We start from the raw sequence: 21,701 nt of genomic DNA, 5'->3' as shown, positions 1-21,701 counted from the left end.
AAACTAAAAAACATGTACTAACCAATTACAGATAAAATTTGGTTGAAGCTCTGTTTTATGTACAATACAAAACACAATCAGTGAATGTTACATTTTGCAGCAACCTGACCTTGAGCTGTCTGTTTATTGTAAGGCATGTTCAGAACAGGTTCTATGGTGTTTCAAGTCTATTCTACCAAACATGCACTAAAGATTTCTTTGCTCCCACTCTTCTCTCTCTTTCTTTCTCTTGTCCTTACTTTTCCTCTCCATCTCCCTGTTATTTCTTCTTCCATTTTTATCCCCACACTCTTTTTCTGCTCTTTTCTCTCTTGCCTGTTCTGTGCCTTATACCCTCTGCTCACATCTAGATGCGGGTGGTGAAAGCGTTCCATAGCTCCCTTTATGAAGGAATGGAGAAACCCGCATCCAGGAATTCCATCCACAACTTCATGGCACACCCCGAGTTTCTCATCAACGACTACATTCACAACATCCCGCTGATTGACGACACAGACATTGAAGAAGAATCAGAGTGGTCGAGGCATAACCACCAATTGCATCCAGCCTTCCGAAAGCCCCCTCCTCCTCCGGTCCAGCAACCACAGCGTTCCCGCCCACCGCCACGCCCCTATCGCCAGTACAGCCTCCCCGCCACACCTAACTGCAACAACAACGCCATCGAGAGTGCCGTCTACAACCTAAACATCCCCACAAGCCCCAATGGGCACTGGACATCCCCCTCTCGACAACTCTACCCCCTCCTCGCCCTGGAGACTTCTCTCTGACTGACTCCAGATAAACCTACAAGACTTTGAGGATGCAGTTGTGTGAGTCAGGCTGGTGGGGGAGGCACCTGTGGACATGATATAGGTGGTTGACCCCCTACTCACTGAGCAGAAGACAGGGTCCATCACATTACAATCACTTACCATTACCACTACCACCATCCACTACAATCACTATCACTCCTCATGTTTCAACAACAACTAAGGCCACATGCAATTCTCCTCTCACTGTGTGGAGAGGAGGCCAGTCTGCTGTGTGTCTGGAGTTCCTTTGAACGGGCCTGAGGTGAGGAATCCAGACCCGATGGACTTTTAGTGGTTTTTAGTGCTGGTGACTACTGACTTCTCAGAATGCAAAGGAATATAAGTTCCCTAGGGGCCCATTCACTTTTTTGGTGTTACTAAACTCAGTACGATTATTATCATGTTTTGACTTCTTACTATTTCAACCATCTTCATGAGTGCTCAGATTATCATTGCTACATCACAGAGTACAATTTTTATTACTCTATGACCAATGCTTTATGCTATGATTAGCTTTAAAAACATTTATTTATTTATTTATTCATTCATTTATTTATCTATTTAGTTATTGTGAGATCATCAAAAAAAAAATCATTTTCACTTTGTCTATTTCTCTCTCTCTATGTGTCTGTGTGTGTTGTGTCTGTCAAAAACATAAAAAAGCGACAAAAAAGAAGCACTGACAAAGCAAAGATTATATAAATTTGAAGCTTAGAATAATTAAATTATAACGTGTCTGCTATTAACAAAAAGAAGACAAAAACATTGAAGCGCCATTTTACTTTCTGTTGCCTGATCATTGTTTTAAAACATTTTATGGAAAAATATACTTTTAGCGTTTTATTTGAGGACAATTTGTAGCTTTACTCTGAGTGAGAGTAAGCATTTTTCAATGCTCATGAGTACTGATATTTTAAACATATACTCTATATGTTCTTGTTTAAAATATGCTACAGGGTAGAGGATTTGGGCAAGCCCCTCTCAGAGATACACTGGTTAAAGTGGTAGTTATTTTGATGGTTTTCCATCTTAGCAATGGCAATCAGCCTTAAGACAAAATAGCCTTTGTTAATATGTATTACCTTATTCAAATGAGCTGACTCAAAGTCCTGGTGATTTCAGTGGGATTGCCCGGACTCAACATTTAATGGTGTCTTATATTTCTTTTTTACTTTAAAGCATATTGAAATCCATGTTGTTTAGATGACACCAACAAATGCATTAACCCTTTAAACATTTTCAAATAATTATATTTGCTCAGTACAGGCATACATGCTGGCCCTTTAAAAACATTCATATTCACACTTGCTTTCCTCATATGTGTCAAATATTTATCAGATTACGATAAATATCTATGATAAACTCATACAGACTGTGGTCAGAGGGCATAAAAGATTGTAGGGAAATCCATTTTATACTGCCACACCTTAGTTAATGAATATCAAAGATGCTAACGATGGACAATCTGTGAGGGTATCATTACTTTTGCACAATATCAGGGTTCACTGTTTTTGGCAAACACCCAAAGGGTGGTGCATTCAGAATTATTCTGATGTTCACCGTGGCACACTGTCTGACTATTGGTCTCTATGATTCCAGAGAGGACAATGTAGAACAATATGTTTGCACAGAACAATAATCCCTATTATATAACGACATGCATGATCAATTTATAGTATGTTTGATTCACTTACATTCCATCTATATTCCACTGAGCAGTGTACCATCAAGGGTTACATCCTAGTACATCCCATAATCTTCTGGGTTTGTACAATTTTGATCATACTGCTAAAGTCAAAGCATTGCAATGTAATACAATCATTTTGGGAAGGAGACTGGCACTTATGCAACATACTGCCCTGTCCACAGCTCTGTGAAATATGCTTAACGACATGTACATAGGGATCTAAGAAAAAATACCTTTATCTGTATAGAATACTTTTCTAGATTGTCCTGTTTTGAGAAACTGGCAAATATTGAAAGCAGACAATGCAAGCATGAGCCTCACTAGATCATGTCATTGCATTGGTCAGTCGTGTCTGTGCAGAGCATGTTGATATCATAGCGCTCTTCGTCGTCATTGTTTGACTTCACTTTTGTCTGTCGATGCTTCACTGTGGCTCTTAAACAGTTGGTGGATACACATTTCTCTTACCAGCGCATCTGTGCTGTCATTTGTGTGGGACTGTCCATGCTGATGATCTCCTCCTGATTCTCTGCCCTGGTTTCTTTAAAACATGAGGTACTGAGCCTGGGAGTGGAGCAGTATCTCACTGCCAACCTAACTACTAAATGCCAATAGACACACTGTTTAAAATGGGTTGACCCATTCTACAAAGACAGAAAAAATGTTTGTTTAGATATAGATGGAATCTGATAATTCTAAAAAAACAAATTTTTAAAAATCACTCTGTTCACCCATTTTAAGCAGTTAATAAACTGTTTTCTATGTATGTCTGTGTCCAGCCTTTCAATGAGTTGATCATGCTCAGACAGTTCCAGTGGAGTCTCCATTGGCGAGAGCGCTGGCAGGTCTATGAGACTGAACCCATTTAAAGGCACAGACACAACCAGCAGACCAAAGTGGTGGTCAGAGATGATGGAACTTGATTAGACCACTGATCCTGCTAAACATATATTCATAATAAACAAACATTTCCTAACCTTATCTTATCCTCAGCAAAGTTTAACTACCAAAATAGGCCTCAAGCTATGCTTGTCTCTGAATAATATTAAATCTAAGTATATCGAAGTCGTATACCCCAATCTTACAACTCTCCAGACAGTGATGATATATATAACAATGGCATATGTATGGTATCCCTCCTTTCCACCAAAATTATCAGCCACTTTTTCGAGACTTGGAATCCTGAAAAGTGAAAGATACATATGTACAATACCGGTCAAAAGTTTTGAAACACTTGACTGAAATGTTTCTCATGATCTTAAAATTTTTTTGATCTGAAGACGTATGGTTAAACGTTTGAAATTAGTTTTGTAGACAAAAATATAATTGTGCCACCATATTAATTTATTTCATTATAAAACTAAAATTGTATTTTAAAAAAAAAAATAGTTTTTGAAATTGATGACTTGGACCAAATAATAAAGAAAAGCAGCCACTAAGTGCCCAACATAGATGGGAACTCCTTCAATACTGTTTAAAAAGCATCCCAGGGTGATACCTCAAGAAGTTGGTTGAGAAAATGTCAAGAGTACATGTCTGCAAATTCTAGGCAAAGGGTGACTACTTTGAAGATGCTAAAATATAACACAGTTTTGATTTATTTTGGATTTTTATAGTCACAACATAATTCCCATATTTCCATTTATGTTATTCCATAGCTTTGATGACTTTACTATTATTCTAAAATGTGAAAAAAAATTATAATAAAGAATGAGTGTTTCAAAACTTTTGACCGATAGTGTATATTACGCATACATATATATCAATTAAAAAAAAAAAAACGGTAAATCAAAACTTTATTGTCTGCCTTCATTTTGTTTCATCCTGTTGTAGAAATATCATGCAAGGTAAGGTGAAAAAAAATGTAATGTGAAAAAGAGTAAATAATATAATATATTTAATATAAAAGTTATAAATTATTGTACAACTGCACCATCACTGTACATTTTGCCAAAATGTGCACATGTGCATCTTTTGTTTACGATTTAAGCACTTTTTTGTTTTATTACTTTATATTGTCTCTTTCTTTCTTTCTCCTTTTGCTTTTTTGTAAAGAATCAAAATTGAACAGCTTGTACATTATTATGATTATTATTATGACTATTATTACAATGATTATTATCAATTTTGTCTTTTTCCAGCAGTGCTCTTTTAACTGATGGAAAAAACAAACAATTGCACATTCTCCTGAACATACACATACTGCTCTACAATGGAAAAAAAATATTTAAAAAAGAGAAAAAAAATTAAACAATTAAATATATTAATAATTACCTGCCTGTTATTTAAGAGAAAAAAGTATCTATCTATGATGAAAGAACACAGCTGTATACTGTAGACTAAACTGTATGGAAATCTAAGAATTTACTGGGAAAAAAGTCAACACTTTTTGTCTGTATAAATAATCAAATCAAAGTATTCTACAATAATAACTTTGACAAGTGTCTGTGGTTGTGTTTCATTGTGTGACTGATTATTTCTTTGCCCTGATGAAATTGCTTTAACAGGACTACCTTCGAACCTCTCTCTCCCTTATCGGAAATTTTAAATCTTTGAAATATGTAATAATTATGGATTGGGGGGGCCTGGGTAACTCAGCGAGTATTGACGCTGACTACCACCCCTGGAGTCACGAGTTTGAATCCAGGGTGTGCTGAGTGACTCCAACCAGGTCTCCTAAGCAACCAAATTTGCCCGGTTGCTAGGGAGGGTAGAGTCACCTGGGGTAACCTCCTCTTGGTCGTGATTAGTGGTTCTCACTCTCAATGGGGCGTGTGGTAATTTGTGCGTGGATCGCGGAGGGTAGCATGAGCCTTCACATGCTGTGAGTCTCCGCGGTGTCATGCACTACGAGTCACATGATAAGATGCGTGAATTGACAGTCTCAGAAGCGGAGGCAACTGAGACTTGTCCTCTGCCACCCGGATTGAGGTGAGTAACCGCGCCACCACGAGGACCTATGAAGTAGTGGGAATTGGGCATTCCAAATTAGGAGAAAATGGGATACAAATAATAATAATTATGGATTAAGATATAAAATGAACAGCTGAGCAACCAGGGTTGGATCATGGCCCCACGGTGTCCCTGGGTATATGTCTTCGGAGGCCCAGTAACACTGTCCCATTTTTGGCAGTTTAAAGAGGGAACATCACAGTTACAAACTTGATTTTGAGGTAGAACCATTGTAATACTCACTACATGCTTCACATGACTAATGCATAACTAAATGTAGGCATATACTATATTAATTGTTTAAAAATACATATAGAATTACTCTGTATTCAGATACTTGGTGCTATTATATAAGATGTTGTTTTTGTCACTTATAATTGGTAGGCTACCTAAAATAATTGGTAAAAAAAATTGGTGTAAATGTTTTTTAAGGCGTTATACTCTTAAAAAGTATGGCCATGAATTGGTAAGAGGTTGTGAGCCTCTGCACAATTATAGTTTTCCTTTGGACAGGTGACCCTTTCGCTTGTACCTGATTTCGAGATCATCTGCCTCTGGAGTGGAGGGAGGTAGACTTAGAGGTGCCAAGACCAAGGTTACAGTTCATTAATTAACTTTAATAAGTTTGTTTAACTTAGGCCTACTGACCAGACACTGCCTCACATTTCAAATTGCTGGTCATTAACTGGTAATTTTTACTGTTATTTACCATATAAATTACAGCAATGGAACTGTGTAACTATTGATCTTCACATTATGAGGGCAAACCAGTGTTGTGCCCTGCCTCTTGGCTCACTTTTACCTTCCGTCACAGTGGTTGTTGTTGCTGACCTGATGTGGTGGAGTGGAGGGACAAATTGATGACAACACCTGAGTACCAATGTGTAATTGATCATTAATATGGCAGTCGTGACTTCATCATGAGTAACAGAGATGTGACTGCCCAAAATTAAGTGATGAAAATCTGGATAACATGGGCTCAACAGGGACTATTTAGCCCAAGATGGCACACTTGTATTAAAATTAATGGGAGAAATTGGAATGCCCAATATGACAGATGTAGAAACAGAAGTTCCACCTTGCAGGTAAAAGAGCCAAAATGTGCATTAAAAAAAAACTGTGTTTTTTGCGCGATCTGAGGTAAAGAAGCACAATTTATGAGACCATTGTCGTCAGATTTTACTGCTGATTTGAAATATGTTCTTTGTCCGTAATCTTGACCAACTGTTTTGAAGATTTTGTTCTTTCCCTCTTCAAGTAGATAGGAGCTGTACTTTCATCCCACTTGGGTCCATAGAAAATATGGAGGGGGGCTCAAGCCCCTGAGCATTTATAGGGGGACCCCAATGTCACAGATGACACTGATGGTGAGAGGTACATAGGCATTTATAGCACTGACCTTTACATACTATGTCCACATGTATAAAATTTTTACAAATGCAATACAATATTGTCGTACACATTATTCAAAATATAAATTTTATCAGTAAAACAATTACCTAAAAAAAGTTTTTCAACTTCCAGACTAATATCAACCATATTCGTTATGCACTTGCAGGGGCGCATTAAGGTACATCTGGGCCCATTAGCTCACCATTCCGCGGGGCCCCCCTGCCAGTTGATGGTTGCACACTGTCTCTGTGCTTACAACAGCATCTCCCGTTGAAAGCGTTTAGATGCGCTCCTCTAGAGAACATCGATGGGGGAGAATGGGGTGGCGGTGACCGTGAGAGAGGCCCATCTGGGAGTTGTGGGCCCCTGGGCTTCAGCCTGTGTAAACCTGTGCGTTAATGCGCCCCTGTGCACTTGATATGCACCGGTAACTTATTCCATTCAAGTGCTTTTGAGTGTTTAAGGGTTCACAGTGTTATGCTGTCTTGGCAATGAAGATGAATAATTGGATATAACTTTACACAGAATTGTTTAGAAAGCAATTTTATCAAACTAAAATCATGTTAACACACATCTTGTGGCAATCCTTTTAATACAGTGAGTATTTTAATGTTTATAGATTAGCCCCATTCATTTCCATTGTAAGTGCCTCAGTGTAACCCAGATTTTTGCCTTTTTTTTAAAGGAGGGATGATTCTATATTAATTTTAGTGGTAATTGACATTATGCCTCAATTGCTGTTGATTGAGCTTAACTTGTATACTTAAATGTTTTAGCCTAAGTTTAAGATTAATGCATTTCAATGTAATAAAATTCCATCAAAATGAATTGTTTAATGTTTAACAAAATTATATTAGTAAAAGTGTTTTTTTTTTTTTTTTTTTTTTTAATTAAAGATTACTCAATTAAATTTGATGGAATTTTGTTATGAAACTGAAATTAGTAAATCTAAAAAATAAAAAACAAATTTGAGTGTGAACCCAGAATATTCCTTTAAGGTGATTTTTTGCTTAATAGCTACAGTTTAGTTGTGCTTATTAACTATTGTCTGGAAAATGCAGGTTTAGCGATTAGCCTGTTGTAAATAAAAACAATATATTGCAGTGCATTTAAAATAGAAATAATCATAAGTAACCAAGTTCTGTTGTGTGACACTATGAATAGCATAGTAGGGAGTTAACCATCTCCTGTTGTTGATGTCTCACTGAAGTTGTAGATATAGAAAGAACTGGGGAAAATCCTGTCATCATTACCTCCACAAAGAGCTATGCTGAAGGCTACAAGCGGCAATGTTATCATAGTCATTCCTTGTTTATAAACATCACAGAGTTTTGTCCTCCAATGTAGCCCTACTACTTCTCTCATTATGTACATATTCATACTCATATGTTAAAATAGGATATTTATTGGGCCTATCATACCTGACCAATTATATATAACATACTGACTGCTAAGCCATGTCCATTTACAGTAGCCTGGAAGGAAACTGACATGCTGTATGTTTCTTTCTTTCTTCGGTCTAATAGCCTTAGTAAAAGAAGTTATTTAAGCATTTGTCATGTATGTGTAGTACTATGACGAGAGAGTATTGTGTAGCTTTACAGTTGCAACAAAAGAAAATACTAATAATAATAATAATAATAATAATATGCAGGCAATAGGACGCCAGTGATTAGAGCAAGTGATTTTGGATTGGTACAGGCACAATGGTTGACCTTTTAAAGCATGTGGGGACCACAGACAAAGAGAGGGAAAGGTTGAAAATGTCCGTAAAAACACCAGCCAGTTGGTTCGCGCACGCTCTGATGACGCATCCCGGAATGCCGTCTGGACCCGTGGCTTTACGGATATTCACCCATCGGAAGGATCGGGTTACATCCGCTACAGAGATGGAGAGTGAACTAACCTCTGTAACTTCGGCCGCGGGAGCTTCCCCTTCAGAAATGGCATAATGCCTGATACTGCACTTGCTCAGACCAGCTCTTTTAACTTCACAGACGATGGATGAGCCACCCAAACCAACAACACTGAAGGACTTGCATGTGACTGTTTTACACAAACCCTGTCTTTCATTTGATCATCATTTGTTTTTTTATGAAACAAAGAACAGATTACAGGACAGCCTGCTGTGTATAAATAAATTAATATATAAATATGATGTAAACAGACTCATTATACAGTGCAATAGAAAACCTTTGTACTTTTGTCTTGCTTTAGTAATATTTCTCTCTCTCTCTCTCTCTCTCTCTCTCTCTCTTTGAACATTTTGTGCAATTTCAGATACTTTTCCACACTGTTTTAAAAACAAATGGTTTATCTTCAGTTTAATGGATAAAGCAATCCTTATCTGAGAAAAATGCCACATTTGATGTCCTGAAATGTTAAGGCAAACTATACATTTCCCATTTTCTCAGTTTATGTGAATGTTTATCATTCTTTTACTCAAAAGATATCAATGCATTAAGAATAAGTTTTATTATTAAGAAATTATAGGCCTATATTGCAATGCAGTATTTACAAAAATGGGTGGTACCTCTTTTTATTACCCCTTGATTATTGCACCTTTAACCAATAATGCAGTACTGCTTCATATGGAATTTTTTGGCACATTTGTTCCAGCAGAATCAATTTTACATGGACTTACTGTAGTACATAAGCTGTTTTGTCTACATGTTTTGGATCTAAAATTATGAATTAAAAACAGTTGTTCAATTAAAAACATAAAATCATTCAAAAACAAGGACAATAATGATATCTTTGAAAATCAAAAACCTTAAAGGTGCAGTATGTAAGATTCAGAAACCCAATGACACCTGTGGCCGTTAAGTGAACTGCAGCAGCTACCTGTTGCTCGTGCTCGTGCACACACTCCATAGGGACGCCAGCGAGCGAGCATCAACTAAAACAATGACGTAACGTACAAAGAGACTGAACGTGATCCACCGGCATCATGCCGAAGAGATGATGTAGCATAATTAAAATTACACAGTTATGAATGTTTTACTACAAACTTTGAGACTAAACTAAAACTACTTATCAGCTAACATAGCATACTGATACACACATACAGCTACATACTACCAAACTATACCAGACAGTTTACTGTTGCACTGTTATGTTGCACTATTGTATGTTTGGTATGTCATATATTGTACTACGATCAAGAAACCAGCATATTTACTTACATTTATCCTGTATACCTGACTTTTAGTATAAAGAGAAGATCGCTGAAATTATTTGAAAGTTACGAAGCAAGGTATCTTGCAATTCGTCAGCGTTAACAGGCAAGATCAAGTTAGCTAAAATTACACAGATCAATCCTTATGGCACTATATTTCACATGCTTTGCAGTTATGTAAGCTTACCTGTCCAATAAGAAGAACGCCAATTCAGGGTCGATTTTGATCCCCAAAACCGAACGAAGGTCCCTCCAGGAATCAAATGCCCTCCCGATGTTCACTCTAGTTTTTGCTCGACCACGATCATGGTGGCTGCGTTTACAACACCCTTCAGGTGATTTCCACATTTACATAGACACACTGCACACAGTTAGGGATATATAAAATCATTTCCCGATGCTACATGAATCTAAAACTTAACATTTTGAGTCGTTTAGTGTCTAGTTAGCTACAGACACTGCTAGTTTTGGAGTTAGCCAGCACTTGGCTCTTGTGCGTAATTTGCGAAACGTGTAAAGTAGCCCAGATGAAATAAAATAACCTGTATTTTACCTAGAATCTGTTGTCCATATGTTAGGACCATCATGGGGGTGTTCACTTATGTAATCGGGGGAATGTATTACTTGATGTAATTGCGGGGTTAGTCACATTTTCTTGATGTATGATTTCTAAGAAATCCATCTTTTAATAGGTGATTTAATTCAGCTTAATATAAAAAACCAAACCTAAGTGTCTAAACACAAGTACTAGATTAGATGTTTAAGCTTTGATGAAGTATTGATGTGGGAAATGATCAGAGCCTAGGATGTCCTCTGGTGGATGGGCTGTTCCTGAAGGAGGCAGACAGCATACAGGAGCTCCTGTGCTCTTCATTACAAAGGACTGATATTCTTAAGTGGATTTGCGCCAGGTCTGCTGTGTCTCCACCTACATTAAATGACTAAACATGATGATAATGACGCCAAGTCTGTTCATTGCAAATGTGAATACTAAAAATTAATTGAAGGTAATCTTGTAATTGTTAAAAAAATGTAAAAAGGGGGGAAAAAAAGGAAGGCACGTCATACTGCTTCTTTTTGGCTGTATTATTTTTGTTTGCTTTATCATAATTTTGTTTTCTCTCTCAAACGCAGAACTCACTCAGTTTAGTCATGAAATGACATTATGTAGAGCTAATGACCAGGATATAATCAAGGTATGGAGTTATTTGATTTTGATCTTTAGGCTGTCCTTATAATCGACTAATTTATCACAGATTAGTTTGGGACTGGCATTCTTCTTACATGGTTACTCAATTGAGATTCAAGACTAAAGCAGATTTTAATTGTGTGTTGTATATTCAGGACCTTGCACCACCTTTACGGCAGCTTGAGTTTCTGGAAAAGCTTCTAATGATTGTTCAAGCAGACTCTTCCATACCCTGTAGGTATGTGTGTCTGAATTTTGCAAGTTTGTTTTTATTACCCAAGTTAGGTGTTTTCAAACTGGGGTCCGGGGACCCCCAGGGGGCCGCAAGGGGGTGCTAAGGGTCCGTAGAGAGAGAGAGAAAAAAAGTAAAAACCGTTTAACAAATTTCAATTTGACATAATTACCATTTCATTCTGCTTTCCAAAGACTACAAAATACATTTGAACTGATTGAAAATGTTGTTCTCTTCAGGTTTTTAACATCTTACATCTAACATTACAAGCCAGCTTTACATTGCCAAGGTGGCACAGAAGCTGCATTTAAACTGGCATTTAGATGCATTTACACAGACTGTTTAATGCTGCTCAGAGCAGCCATAAATGCATTTACACAGAAATTACAATTGCATACAAAATGAGATACATGTTTTAATTATAACATTTTGAATATAGAAATATGAAATTATACCTTAATTATGAAAATAATTATGAAATATAAGCTCAATCATGACAAAAACAAAGTTTAAGGCTGCTCTTAGGTGGGTTAGAGCAGGCTTAATTTAGACTGGCTTTTATGCTGCATTGCATCTTTACACTGAACTTTAAGCAGACACAGAGCAGGATTAACTCGGCTGTGTAAAGATGCCTTAATAGTTGGTAGAAAAGGATGCACTGACTTCATACACAAATATTTTCCAGGTAATATTTTAATGATTTATTTTGGCTTTAGTACAATGACAATTTGTGACATTGATAAAATGACAATTATATATATATCTTAATAATATAATGCTTAACCAACTATTTTTCCTCGCATACTACTTGAACGTGAAAATAGATAGCCTTGATACTGCAAGGGGATCATCATATTTGGAAGTCCTTGGCATCAAGAAGTTTGAAAAACCCTGACCTTGGTAACATTTCATTTTGAAGATTACATAACTCTAAGTACTTCAGATTAAGTGTTAAGTGTTAGGGATTCCATATACCAGTGATTCCCAAACTTTTTGCAGTGGTATACCCCTCCAAACATTCAACATCCTTTTGTGTACCTCCTCTCTAATGCATAGATAACATTCACATAAGGTATTTTGATCACTTGTATATTTAACACAATTAGAATTGTATAACAAATCCCTTAAATCAAACTTATGTTTGTACATGTTTTGTACATTATACATATACATACTGAATAAATGGGTTACTGATTAATGAGATGGGTGTGCTAGATATGACATAACTGCGTAACTTTCAAACTCCCCCCTCATCATGTCACGGGAGCAGGACACAGTACCAGCACTTTATAAGAGCTGCCAGTATGCAAAATTAGCTGCCGGTACTGTTTCAAGATTTTTGAATCATTGCATGTACGGCATTGCCAGCCGACTTTGAGCATTGCGGGGACGTATTTGCACAAAAGCATGGTCAGCTCAAAGTGTTTTTTATGTCATATTTGACACTATCAGCAAGGTTGAGCTCATTTGTTGAAGAAAAAAGATCATGCAACAATGAAAAAACAGGGCTCTAGGGTGCGAACAAATGCGGGTTAAAATTAATAAGTGTGAATGTGGAAAATGATTTGGTGACATCTGACACCTGTCATCAACTTTTGAACTTATACCATCAGAATCAAAAGTCCCTGTACATCTCACCTTATATACAAATAAAGGTTCTATACAGCAAAGTATCCATTTTACTAGCTATCCCTTAGCTATGTCGCTAAGCATTTTTTAACTACAAAAGACAGGGTTTTCCATTGCATGCTATTCATCTGACCTTTATGACACAACCATTTTGGTGTTTCTACACTAGAGGGCACACAAAATAATTTTTTGCCAATGAGAAATACATGAACTTGGTTTGAATGTTATTTTAGATTGGGATGAAATTAAAATAACAGTAACAGTTTTTTTTTTTTTTTTTTCGCATAACCCCATTGTCACCTCACGTTCCCAGTTTGGGAAACACTGCCATATACAAACCAAGCCTGAGATTTAATATGGTGTGATTTAGCTAATCAAGTCCCATTTATTTATGTCTGCCTCCATTGAAACTATATAATCAGCTCTTGGTTCATTAGTCTTGACTTAGGTCCTTTCAGGATCCAAACATAATTTCATGTAGTCTTGTTTCTCTAACATGCTAGTCATTTGTTTTTGATGGGCATAGACAGAACTCATCTTCTAGAGATGAAAATGTAAAGAATGAGGAGCTGCTTGGGGAGCTCATATCTCAGGATCACTCTTCTGATCTGGTTATGCTCTTGAACTCAGCTTGTTATCCATGGTCTGCACACATCCGGGAACATCTGATACGCACGCAATCGGCGGACAACAGGGCGAATGGAAACCACAGTAAACCCAACAAGTTCATAAACAGGTTTGAATGGTCATGTAGACTGGTCATAAATGTTGGATTGTGGTTCACTTATGATTGTTTACGCCTCTGTACACACACATTTACATAATTGCCTGTAAAAAAAGGACATAAAGTACAGTTGTTCACACTGACAGCTTCTATAGACACACACACACATCTTTAGCTTCTGTATCAATTCTGCCTTCTATCGACTGTTGTCCTTAAAGGGATAGTTCACCCAAAAATGAAAAGTTTCTCATCATTTACTCACCCTCATGCCAGCCCAGATGTGTATGACTTTCTTTCTTCTGTAGAACATAAACAAAGATTTTTAGATGAATATTTCTGAATACTGAATGGGGATCAAAACTTTGAAGGTCAAAAAAGCACATAAAGGAAACATAAAAGTAATCCATACGACGCCAGTGTTTTCTCAGCTCTTTTGGTCCATACAATGCAATTGAATGGGTGCCAAATTTTTGAAGCTCCAAAAATCACATACATCAGCATAAAAATAATCCATAAGACTCCAGTGGTTAAATCCATTTCTTCAAAAGTGATATGATAGGTGTGGGTGAGAAACAGATCAAGATTTAAGCCCTTTTTTATTATAAATCTCCACTGTTTACCGGTCCCGACCAGTATGTGGTGAAAAGCACTAAGAATATGATTCACCAAAAAAACAAAGAAGTATGTGGAAGTGAAATTGGAGATTTATAATAAAAAAGGACTTAAATCTTGATCTGTTTCTCACCCACACCTATCATATGACTTCTGAAGAAATGGATTTAACCACTGGCGTCGTATGGATTACTTTTATGTTTTTTTTTGGAGCTTCAAAGTTTTGGTCACCATTTACTTGCATTGCTGAAATATTCTTCTAAAAATCTTTATTTGTGTTAAGCAGAAGATAAAGGCAAACACATATGGGATGGCATGAGGGTAAGTAATGAGAGAACTTTAAGTTTTGGGTGAACTATTCCTTGTTCCCTGTTATTTTCTTGCATTGAAGTGATCAACATTCTCGCCTTGGAAGTCATGGAGAAGAAGACCTAACTGAGGCTGTAGCACTTCTACAGTCTACACAGAGCACATTGGAAGAGCTTCGCAAAGAGGTGGGACTCGTTTGCTGGTGTTCACATCTCATTGTTCCTCTCTCTGATATTATCAGTATGCAACACATCCAGTTATATCCATCTGTCAGACTGACATACCTCTCTCTTGGCACCTCTTTTTCTTAGTGTGAGTTCCTGGAGTCACATTCCTCAGGTTCTGCAGCTGTGCTGTCCCCTTGTGCGCTGAAAGTAGCCATATCGGACATGGCTCAGCTCATGACTGCTCTCAGACACGTTTACAACACTGACTTTAAGGGATACTGCCAGAGAGCCTCCCCTTCTCTCTGTTCCAGTGCTAGTGTGTTCCAGTCTGTACATCAGCTCCTGAACACCTGTAATATGGTAAAGCCCTGTGTAATCTAGCTCTGCATTTAATTGAATGGAATCTCATTTCACTTTTTTGGAAATATATATGTGAATATAATTTAGCTGTTGTGTAGTGTTTTTCTGCTCAATTGTGGTTTACTTATATAATTGTAAAAACCAGTTTGCTTATCTTTTCCTTGTAGTTGCCATTTGTCTAACAGTGTAAAAATAAGAATGAGACTTGAGAGCAAGTTCCAGGTAAATAATTTGCATATTATTTTATTCTTTAGGAGCTTGAGGCTCTTACGAAGCTCTCTGAAACCTCAACATCCCATACACAAACAGTGAGACAACTGCAGACAGAGAGACGGTACTGGTCTAAAGGAGAGAAGCACACTCTGCGCGAGTTTAACACTACAATTCTGGAATGGGTGTCTTGGATTTGGGAAAACTTTGAAAGTGAAACATGGTTCAGTTGACTAAATGATACAATATTATTAAAATTGTTGGTCTTCGTAGCTCTTTGACTGTTTTTGACAGTGTTGTAAAATGTTCATGCTAGTACATTTCAGAAAATGTTTCGAAACGTTTCAAAATGTTTTGCGGTTAGACGCTAGGGGGGCATTGATCCCTGAGTGAAACCTTGAATCAGTGTTAAATGCAGGCTGTAACTGATCTCGAGTCAGTTCAGCAATAATTTACGTCCTTAAAATCAGACTGATTCAAACAAGAATTGCTGACTTGTCGATCACATTGAGTTCGATCAAATATTGTGTATAAGAGAAATTTAAGAGTGACGTAAATACTTTGTATAGATATTTAGAAGAGATTTATTTGTTTTACAAAATAATCAATAAATAATTTCAACTATGGTACATGATAATGTGCCTTCACTATATATATATATATATATATATATATATATATATATATATATATATATATATATATATATATATATATATATATATGTATGTATATATATATATATATATATATATATATATATATATATATATATATATATATATATATATATATATATATATATATATATATATATATATATATATATATATATATATATATATATATATATATATATATATATATATTTCATAAAGTAAACCCAGTTTCGTGCTGATAAAATTGCTGCTTAGTGTAGTGGTTCACACACACACAGTTTTAATTTATAACTCTGCATATTTGAGTTCGAGTCCTATACTGACTGAGCGTAGTCTATTACAATAACGTTTCATTTTCAAATATTTATTGCAAAATCTGTATAAGCATATATGTTTTTACATTTGTTTATACAAAACAAAGCTAAGTGTTGTTTTAGAATTAAAAAACAAAACAAAAACAGTAAGTATTGTTTGGTATTTAAAATAATTTAAAAAACATAATCATTAAAAGGCCCATTTATAGATGAATTACATATTCTGCAAAGATTCAGATCTGTTTATTCCAGGATGTTGTAGATTACCATGAAAAATATATGACAAATACAGGGCAGTAAATACATTTCAATGCATTGTGTTTGTGTCACTGTAGCTGCTTTTGCTACAGCGACACAAATGTCTTCTCATTGCATGTACACACCTGTGACCAGCAGATGTCCTCAGCGTGCAGTGTTTCGACTGCTTCCAAACAGTGAATAATTTTGCAAAGCAATTGGTTCAATTGATTCGAAGTTTCGAAAAGCTTTGTTTCTGCCATCACTTCTTGAAAGAGAAACTCCATCCTCAACCTAAGTACAAAACTCCAGCATAACAGACACTCTTTTTAAATACCAATATAACATTAAACATTAACAAATATCCTCCATAAAATTAATAAAATAACATTTAATTACAACACTGGTTCTTCTTATCCGGTCCCATGCTAAACATGCTGGGAAATGGAAATCCCCCTGACAACGCTACATTCCCAACTCAGATTAAGTAAACTTTCATTTTATAAATGTAAATGGGTAGAACGCAATTAAATCAAGTGATAATGTTCTAGAATTGTGTTTCTTTAGTTCATTTTTATTAAAGGGATAGTTCACCCAAAAATGAAAATTCTCTCATCATTAACTCACCCTCATGTCATCCCAGATGTGTATGACTGACTTTCTTCTGCAGAACACAAAACATTTTAGAAGAATTTCTCAGCTCTTTTGGTCCATAAAATGCAACTGAATGGGTGCCAAATTTTTGAAGCTCCAAAAATCACATACATCAGCATAAAAGTAATCCATAAAACTCCAGTGGTTAAATCCATATCTTCTGAAGTGATATGATAGGTGTGGGTGAGAAACAGATCACTTTCACATTCTTCTTCTTTTGTTTTTGTTGATTCACATTCTTCGTGCGTTTCACCCCCTACTGAGCAGGGAGAAAAATTTCTAGCAAAGAAGGACTTTAATATTGATCTGTTTCTCACCTACACCTATCATATCACTCCTGAAAATATTGATTAAAACAATGGATGAATGAATGAATGAACGTTATATTTATATAGTGCTTTTCGGACACTACACTCAAAGCGCTTTACACAGTGAACAGGGGACCCTCCTCAACCACCACCAGTGTGCAGCATCCATATAATAATACTCTAAACAATTTTCTCTGTTTGATGGATTCTTGTTAATTTGCCCAACAGTAAGAATAAGCACTTGGAAGTTGTTTGGGCTATTAGATATGTAAGTGATTAAAGTTTGAATCTTGCATGAAATAACATGTTATTTATATTTTCAGCCAACCAGTTGGAGGAGCTGAAGAACAAGTATGTGGCTTTCTCTCGCTTCACCAATCATGAGTTAAATGGAGTCTGTATGCTTGTGCTCTTACTGTTTCAGCAAAAATGTACAGCCTATGACTTTACAGAATGTGTTGTTTGGAAGATATGCATAAGCTGTAAAATGTAATCAATCAGGCCTCTCATTTGCCTGATTAGAACTGCTCTTACTATTTCAACAAGACCCACATTAATATCCTTATTAAAAATATCTGTCATGTGAACTGGCTTTATATCATCAATAGACATCCAGTGGTGTACATTTTTGCATGTGTTATTATTTGATTTGACTCCCAAATATGTAGCTGCAGTAGAATAACACAAATGTATGTTTCAGTACCTGTATTGAATGTCTAATCATGTCATGATATCTTTTGAATAAAGATTCATGTTGCTCAAAACATAGTGCTAGCCACCATGTTTTTATTTATTTTTTATAGCTATGAAACATATAAATAGATAAACAAAAAAAAAAGTCACCAGTTCCAAAGTCAGTACACACTGTGGTGTGAGTGACAGAGGGGAGGGCCTCTGTCTACCAATGCAGAAAAGTAGAACATCTGTTGGAGAGAGCCATAAATTTTAGTGTCCAGCACTTTAACTTATCAGGCTGAGTTGAATTATTACTTTCTGAGCTTCTTGGTTGTTTCAAAACATTTCCGTTGCTAAACCAAATTCTGATCCAATGGAGAATAACACTAAATCAAGAGGTGAGTACTGTGCTTTTACTTTATATACGTGTATTTTATTGTAAAATATGGCACATGCCGTTCAGTGAACATTTTACAGTGCAAGAAGCTTAATTAATGAACAACTATTAACAGAATCTATATTAGCAATTAACATTTTATATGAAATCAGAATGCAGTTTAGTTGCTGCATGCAGACAGGACATCCACTCTGACACCTAAGTGATGCACATTCTTGTTGAAAAGTTATTTTAGTTGTGTGTACAAGCACTGCCATGTGAATTTTATTTACTTCAGATTTCACTGACTAGGCTTTCCTGTGTAAACAAAAAAAAAAAAAAAAAAAAAAACACAAAAAACAGCATGCTTGTGGAAGAGTGATCTTCAAACTATCTTTAGGATTGCATCTTTACCACTTTAGGCAAATATTTAAATGAAGGTTATGTGTTTGTTTTGCAGAGTTTACACTTAACTATTTACTTATTTAACTCATTTTGCAAATATAGCTTTTTTTATTTTTTATTATTTATATAAAGAAACTTTATTTCTGGTACAGTACAGTCCACTTGAATTGTCTTAAAAGTTGATTGTAGGAATAATCAGAAGTAGACTAGTGTTACACTACAGGCTCTCTTTTGTAACACTATTTAATATATAATGGGGAGATATGCTTGTCTCGGGTTGGTATGTAATTGTCTCACTGAATTCCTGTGTAGATTCAAAAGAGAAAAGGATTGTGCTATAAGGGCATAACTACAAGCAGAGTCACACTGCACCAAGTTATAAATATCTTGGATTTCTATAAATTAGGAAAAAAGTAAAACTCACTGCAATAGCAAAAATGCAAACATGTAGCCCTGTCTTGTTCTAATGCTCTTTAATGTGTAAATGTACTCTTGTTTGTATTATATTCTTGCATGCCTCTAATAAAAAAAACTAACTTTTTCTATGTGAAGTGTTCCCTGCTCACATACATCCTGTTTAAAATCATAAAACAGGGCACCGTTTACTTTAGCATCCCCGAGTAATGATTAGAAGGTGAGGTAGGTCTGTTTAGATTAAGCATTTGAGATGAACTGTACATAACACAGACCATAATAATTCCGCGCTGTGGGCACTGCTATTGAAACAGACTGCAGCAGAAATTGCGCTACTAAGCGAAGCTTCAGCTCTGCAAACGCGGAAGTGTGATAAAGGCCTTAAAGGTCTCTGCGGAACAATAATGGTCGTTTCTCAATCTGTGGGTGTTTTGAAATCGGGATGAGCGTTTTTCAACTACCCAATGAAAGTGGGGAATCTCAATATAGTAATCAGTGGGCATTCCCAAACAGGATGGGCGTTTTTCAACTATCCAGAGAAAGTAGGGAATCTCAATATAGTAATCAGTGGGCGTTTCCAAACAGGATGGGCATTTTTCAACTATTCAGTGAAAGTAGGGAATCTCAATGTAGTAGGCAAATAGTGTAAAGCAGTTGAAAAATGCCTATCCCGATTCGAAAATGGTCACTGGTTGGAAAACGTCTATTTTTGTTCTGCAGAGACATAAGTCTCCTTTGACCGAGAATCGAATTAGAGAGTTGTCACCCCATGACGCAAGATGTGTCTTCAGCTATAAAAACCCCTGAAACCTCAACTCGATCTCTTCTTCATTCTCGCTTGACGGAATCAATTGTGACAATATTTTGTGCAGTTCATTTTGAAGAGTGCTTCAGCTGACATCCACGAACTGTTTCGTCACCATGTTTACGGATTGGATTATGAGCGGTGTTCTCTGTGAAGTGCAGCTAGCGATTGGGAAGTGCGGTTTACAGCGATTTTCTCCGGAATTCGCTGCTTGCGATCAGGAAGTGTTATTTACTAGGGGTGTAAATCGGACGTTTCATCATGATACGATCTTATATCGATTCTCTTGGCCTGTGATCTGATATTTGCCGATACTTCAAAGTCTGCCACGGTATGATTTCTATTTGATTAGATTCAGGGCCCTACGACCGATATTCCGATATTATGTACCTATTTTACACAATTAAAAAACATTTTGGCCCTCAAATGCAACCAAAATATAATTTGAATATTTTATTGAGCTCTCTGAAAAGTGCAAATTTAGTATCCACATTGGGACATCCACAACAAAATAAGGTACTTCAGATGCTGAAAAAAATTATACAGATAATAATATAAAAAATAACGTCACACACAAGTGATCATCAATTGTTTGATTACAACTTATTTATTACAGCACTCCACACAATGGCAGTGCTCCAGGTATTCCAAGCTAAGCTTCTCAGACAAATGGACGAGCAAGGCTTTGATCCAGAGACTTTCAAAGAGCTACGGACCGCTACAGACCTAGCGCTGCACGCCACGAAAGTCATGACGCAGGCTATCGGCAAGTCCATGGGCAACCTGGTCGTTCTAGAGTGGCATAAATGGCTGACCCTCATGGAGATGAGTGACAGAGAGAAAGCATCTCTGTTGAATGCACCAGTGTCTCCAGCCGGCCTCTTTGGTGGTGCAGTGAGTATGTTTGCTGAGCGTTACACCGCGACTCAGCAGCAGTTACAAGCTATAAAACATTTTATGCTCAAACGGAGCATAGCATATACGGCTCGCCCCCACTCTGTCTCAAGCCAGCACCCGGCTAAAAGACCCATACCTGCTAACTCAGCGCCAGCACCTGCCCCCGCCAAGCCACCGGTGGCCCAGACGGAAGCAGCCGTACCAGCACCCACCTCGTGCCGACGGGAGGCACCCCTGCGCCCTGACGGGCACAACACTTTGAAGCGGAAAACAGAGCCCGTGGTTCCCTCCGGTGCTCCAAAGAAGGCTTGATTAGAGACACAGAACACTGTTCCCCACCTCCCCACTGCTGTTCATCGGGAGAGGAATATTGTTGTTCACAATGTTTTGCAAAATGTTGTTTCTGTGTCCTATGCAATAAAAAATGCTATAAAAAACACAATAAAGAATACAGCACTTGTTGCAAATGCACAAGATGCTCATACATTCTCAAAAAAGAGCGCTTTTCCTCTTCAAAGCACACAC

At 36.8% G+C, this 21,701-nt stretch overlaps 2 protein-coding genes and 1 pseudogene across 6 annotated transcripts in view; all 3 read left to right on the top strand.

Annotated features, from left to right (window-relative positions):
• The window catches only part of LOC127419057 (plasma membrane calcium-transporting ATPase 3), a 96,241-nt gene extending 91,317 nt beyond the window's left edge, over positions 1–4,924 (top strand). For 3 of the 5 annotated variants that reach the window (XM_051660125.1, XM_051660124.1, XM_051660129.1), the window contains one exon: positions 351–4,924. In XM_051660125.1, the coding sequence (XP_051516085.1) occupies positions 351–767 (417 nt within the window). In that variant the 3' untranslated portion in view covers positions 768–4,924. The remainder of the gene's footprint in view (positions 1–350) is intronic. The other 2 variants (XM_051660128.1, XM_051660126.1) reach the window with 1 other exon arrangement.
• A 6,032-nt stretch (positions 4,925–10,956) lies between these two features.
• On the top strand, positions 10,957–17,988 carry LOC127419389 (HAUS augmin-like complex subunit 7; annotated as a pseudogene).
• Positions 17,989–18,562: 574 nt separating this feature from the next.
• On the top strand, positions 18,563–21,488 carry LOC127419388 (uncharacterized). Its single transcript, XM_051660733.1, has 2 exons — positions 18,563–18,677; positions 20,896–21,488. The coding sequence occupies exons 1-2, from the start codon at positions 18,653–18,655 to the stop codon at positions 21,486–21,488; spliced, it is 618 nt and encodes a 205-aa protein (XP_051516693.1). The 5' UTR covers positions 18,563–18,652.
• Positions 21,489–21,701: the final 213 nt, after the last annotated feature.

The sequence above is a fragment of the Myxocyprinus asiaticus genome, chromosome 28 (assembly GCF_019703515.2).
Source record: "Myxocyprinus asiaticus isolate MX2 ecotype Aquarium Trade chromosome 28, UBuf_Myxa_2, whole genome shotgun sequence".
NCBI lineage: Eukaryota > Metazoa > Chordata > Actinopteri > Cypriniformes > Catostomidae > Myxocyprinus > Myxocyprinus asiaticus.
Note: the sequence above shows the minus strand (reverse complement) of the source record. Positions and strands in the feature narration are given on the sequence as shown.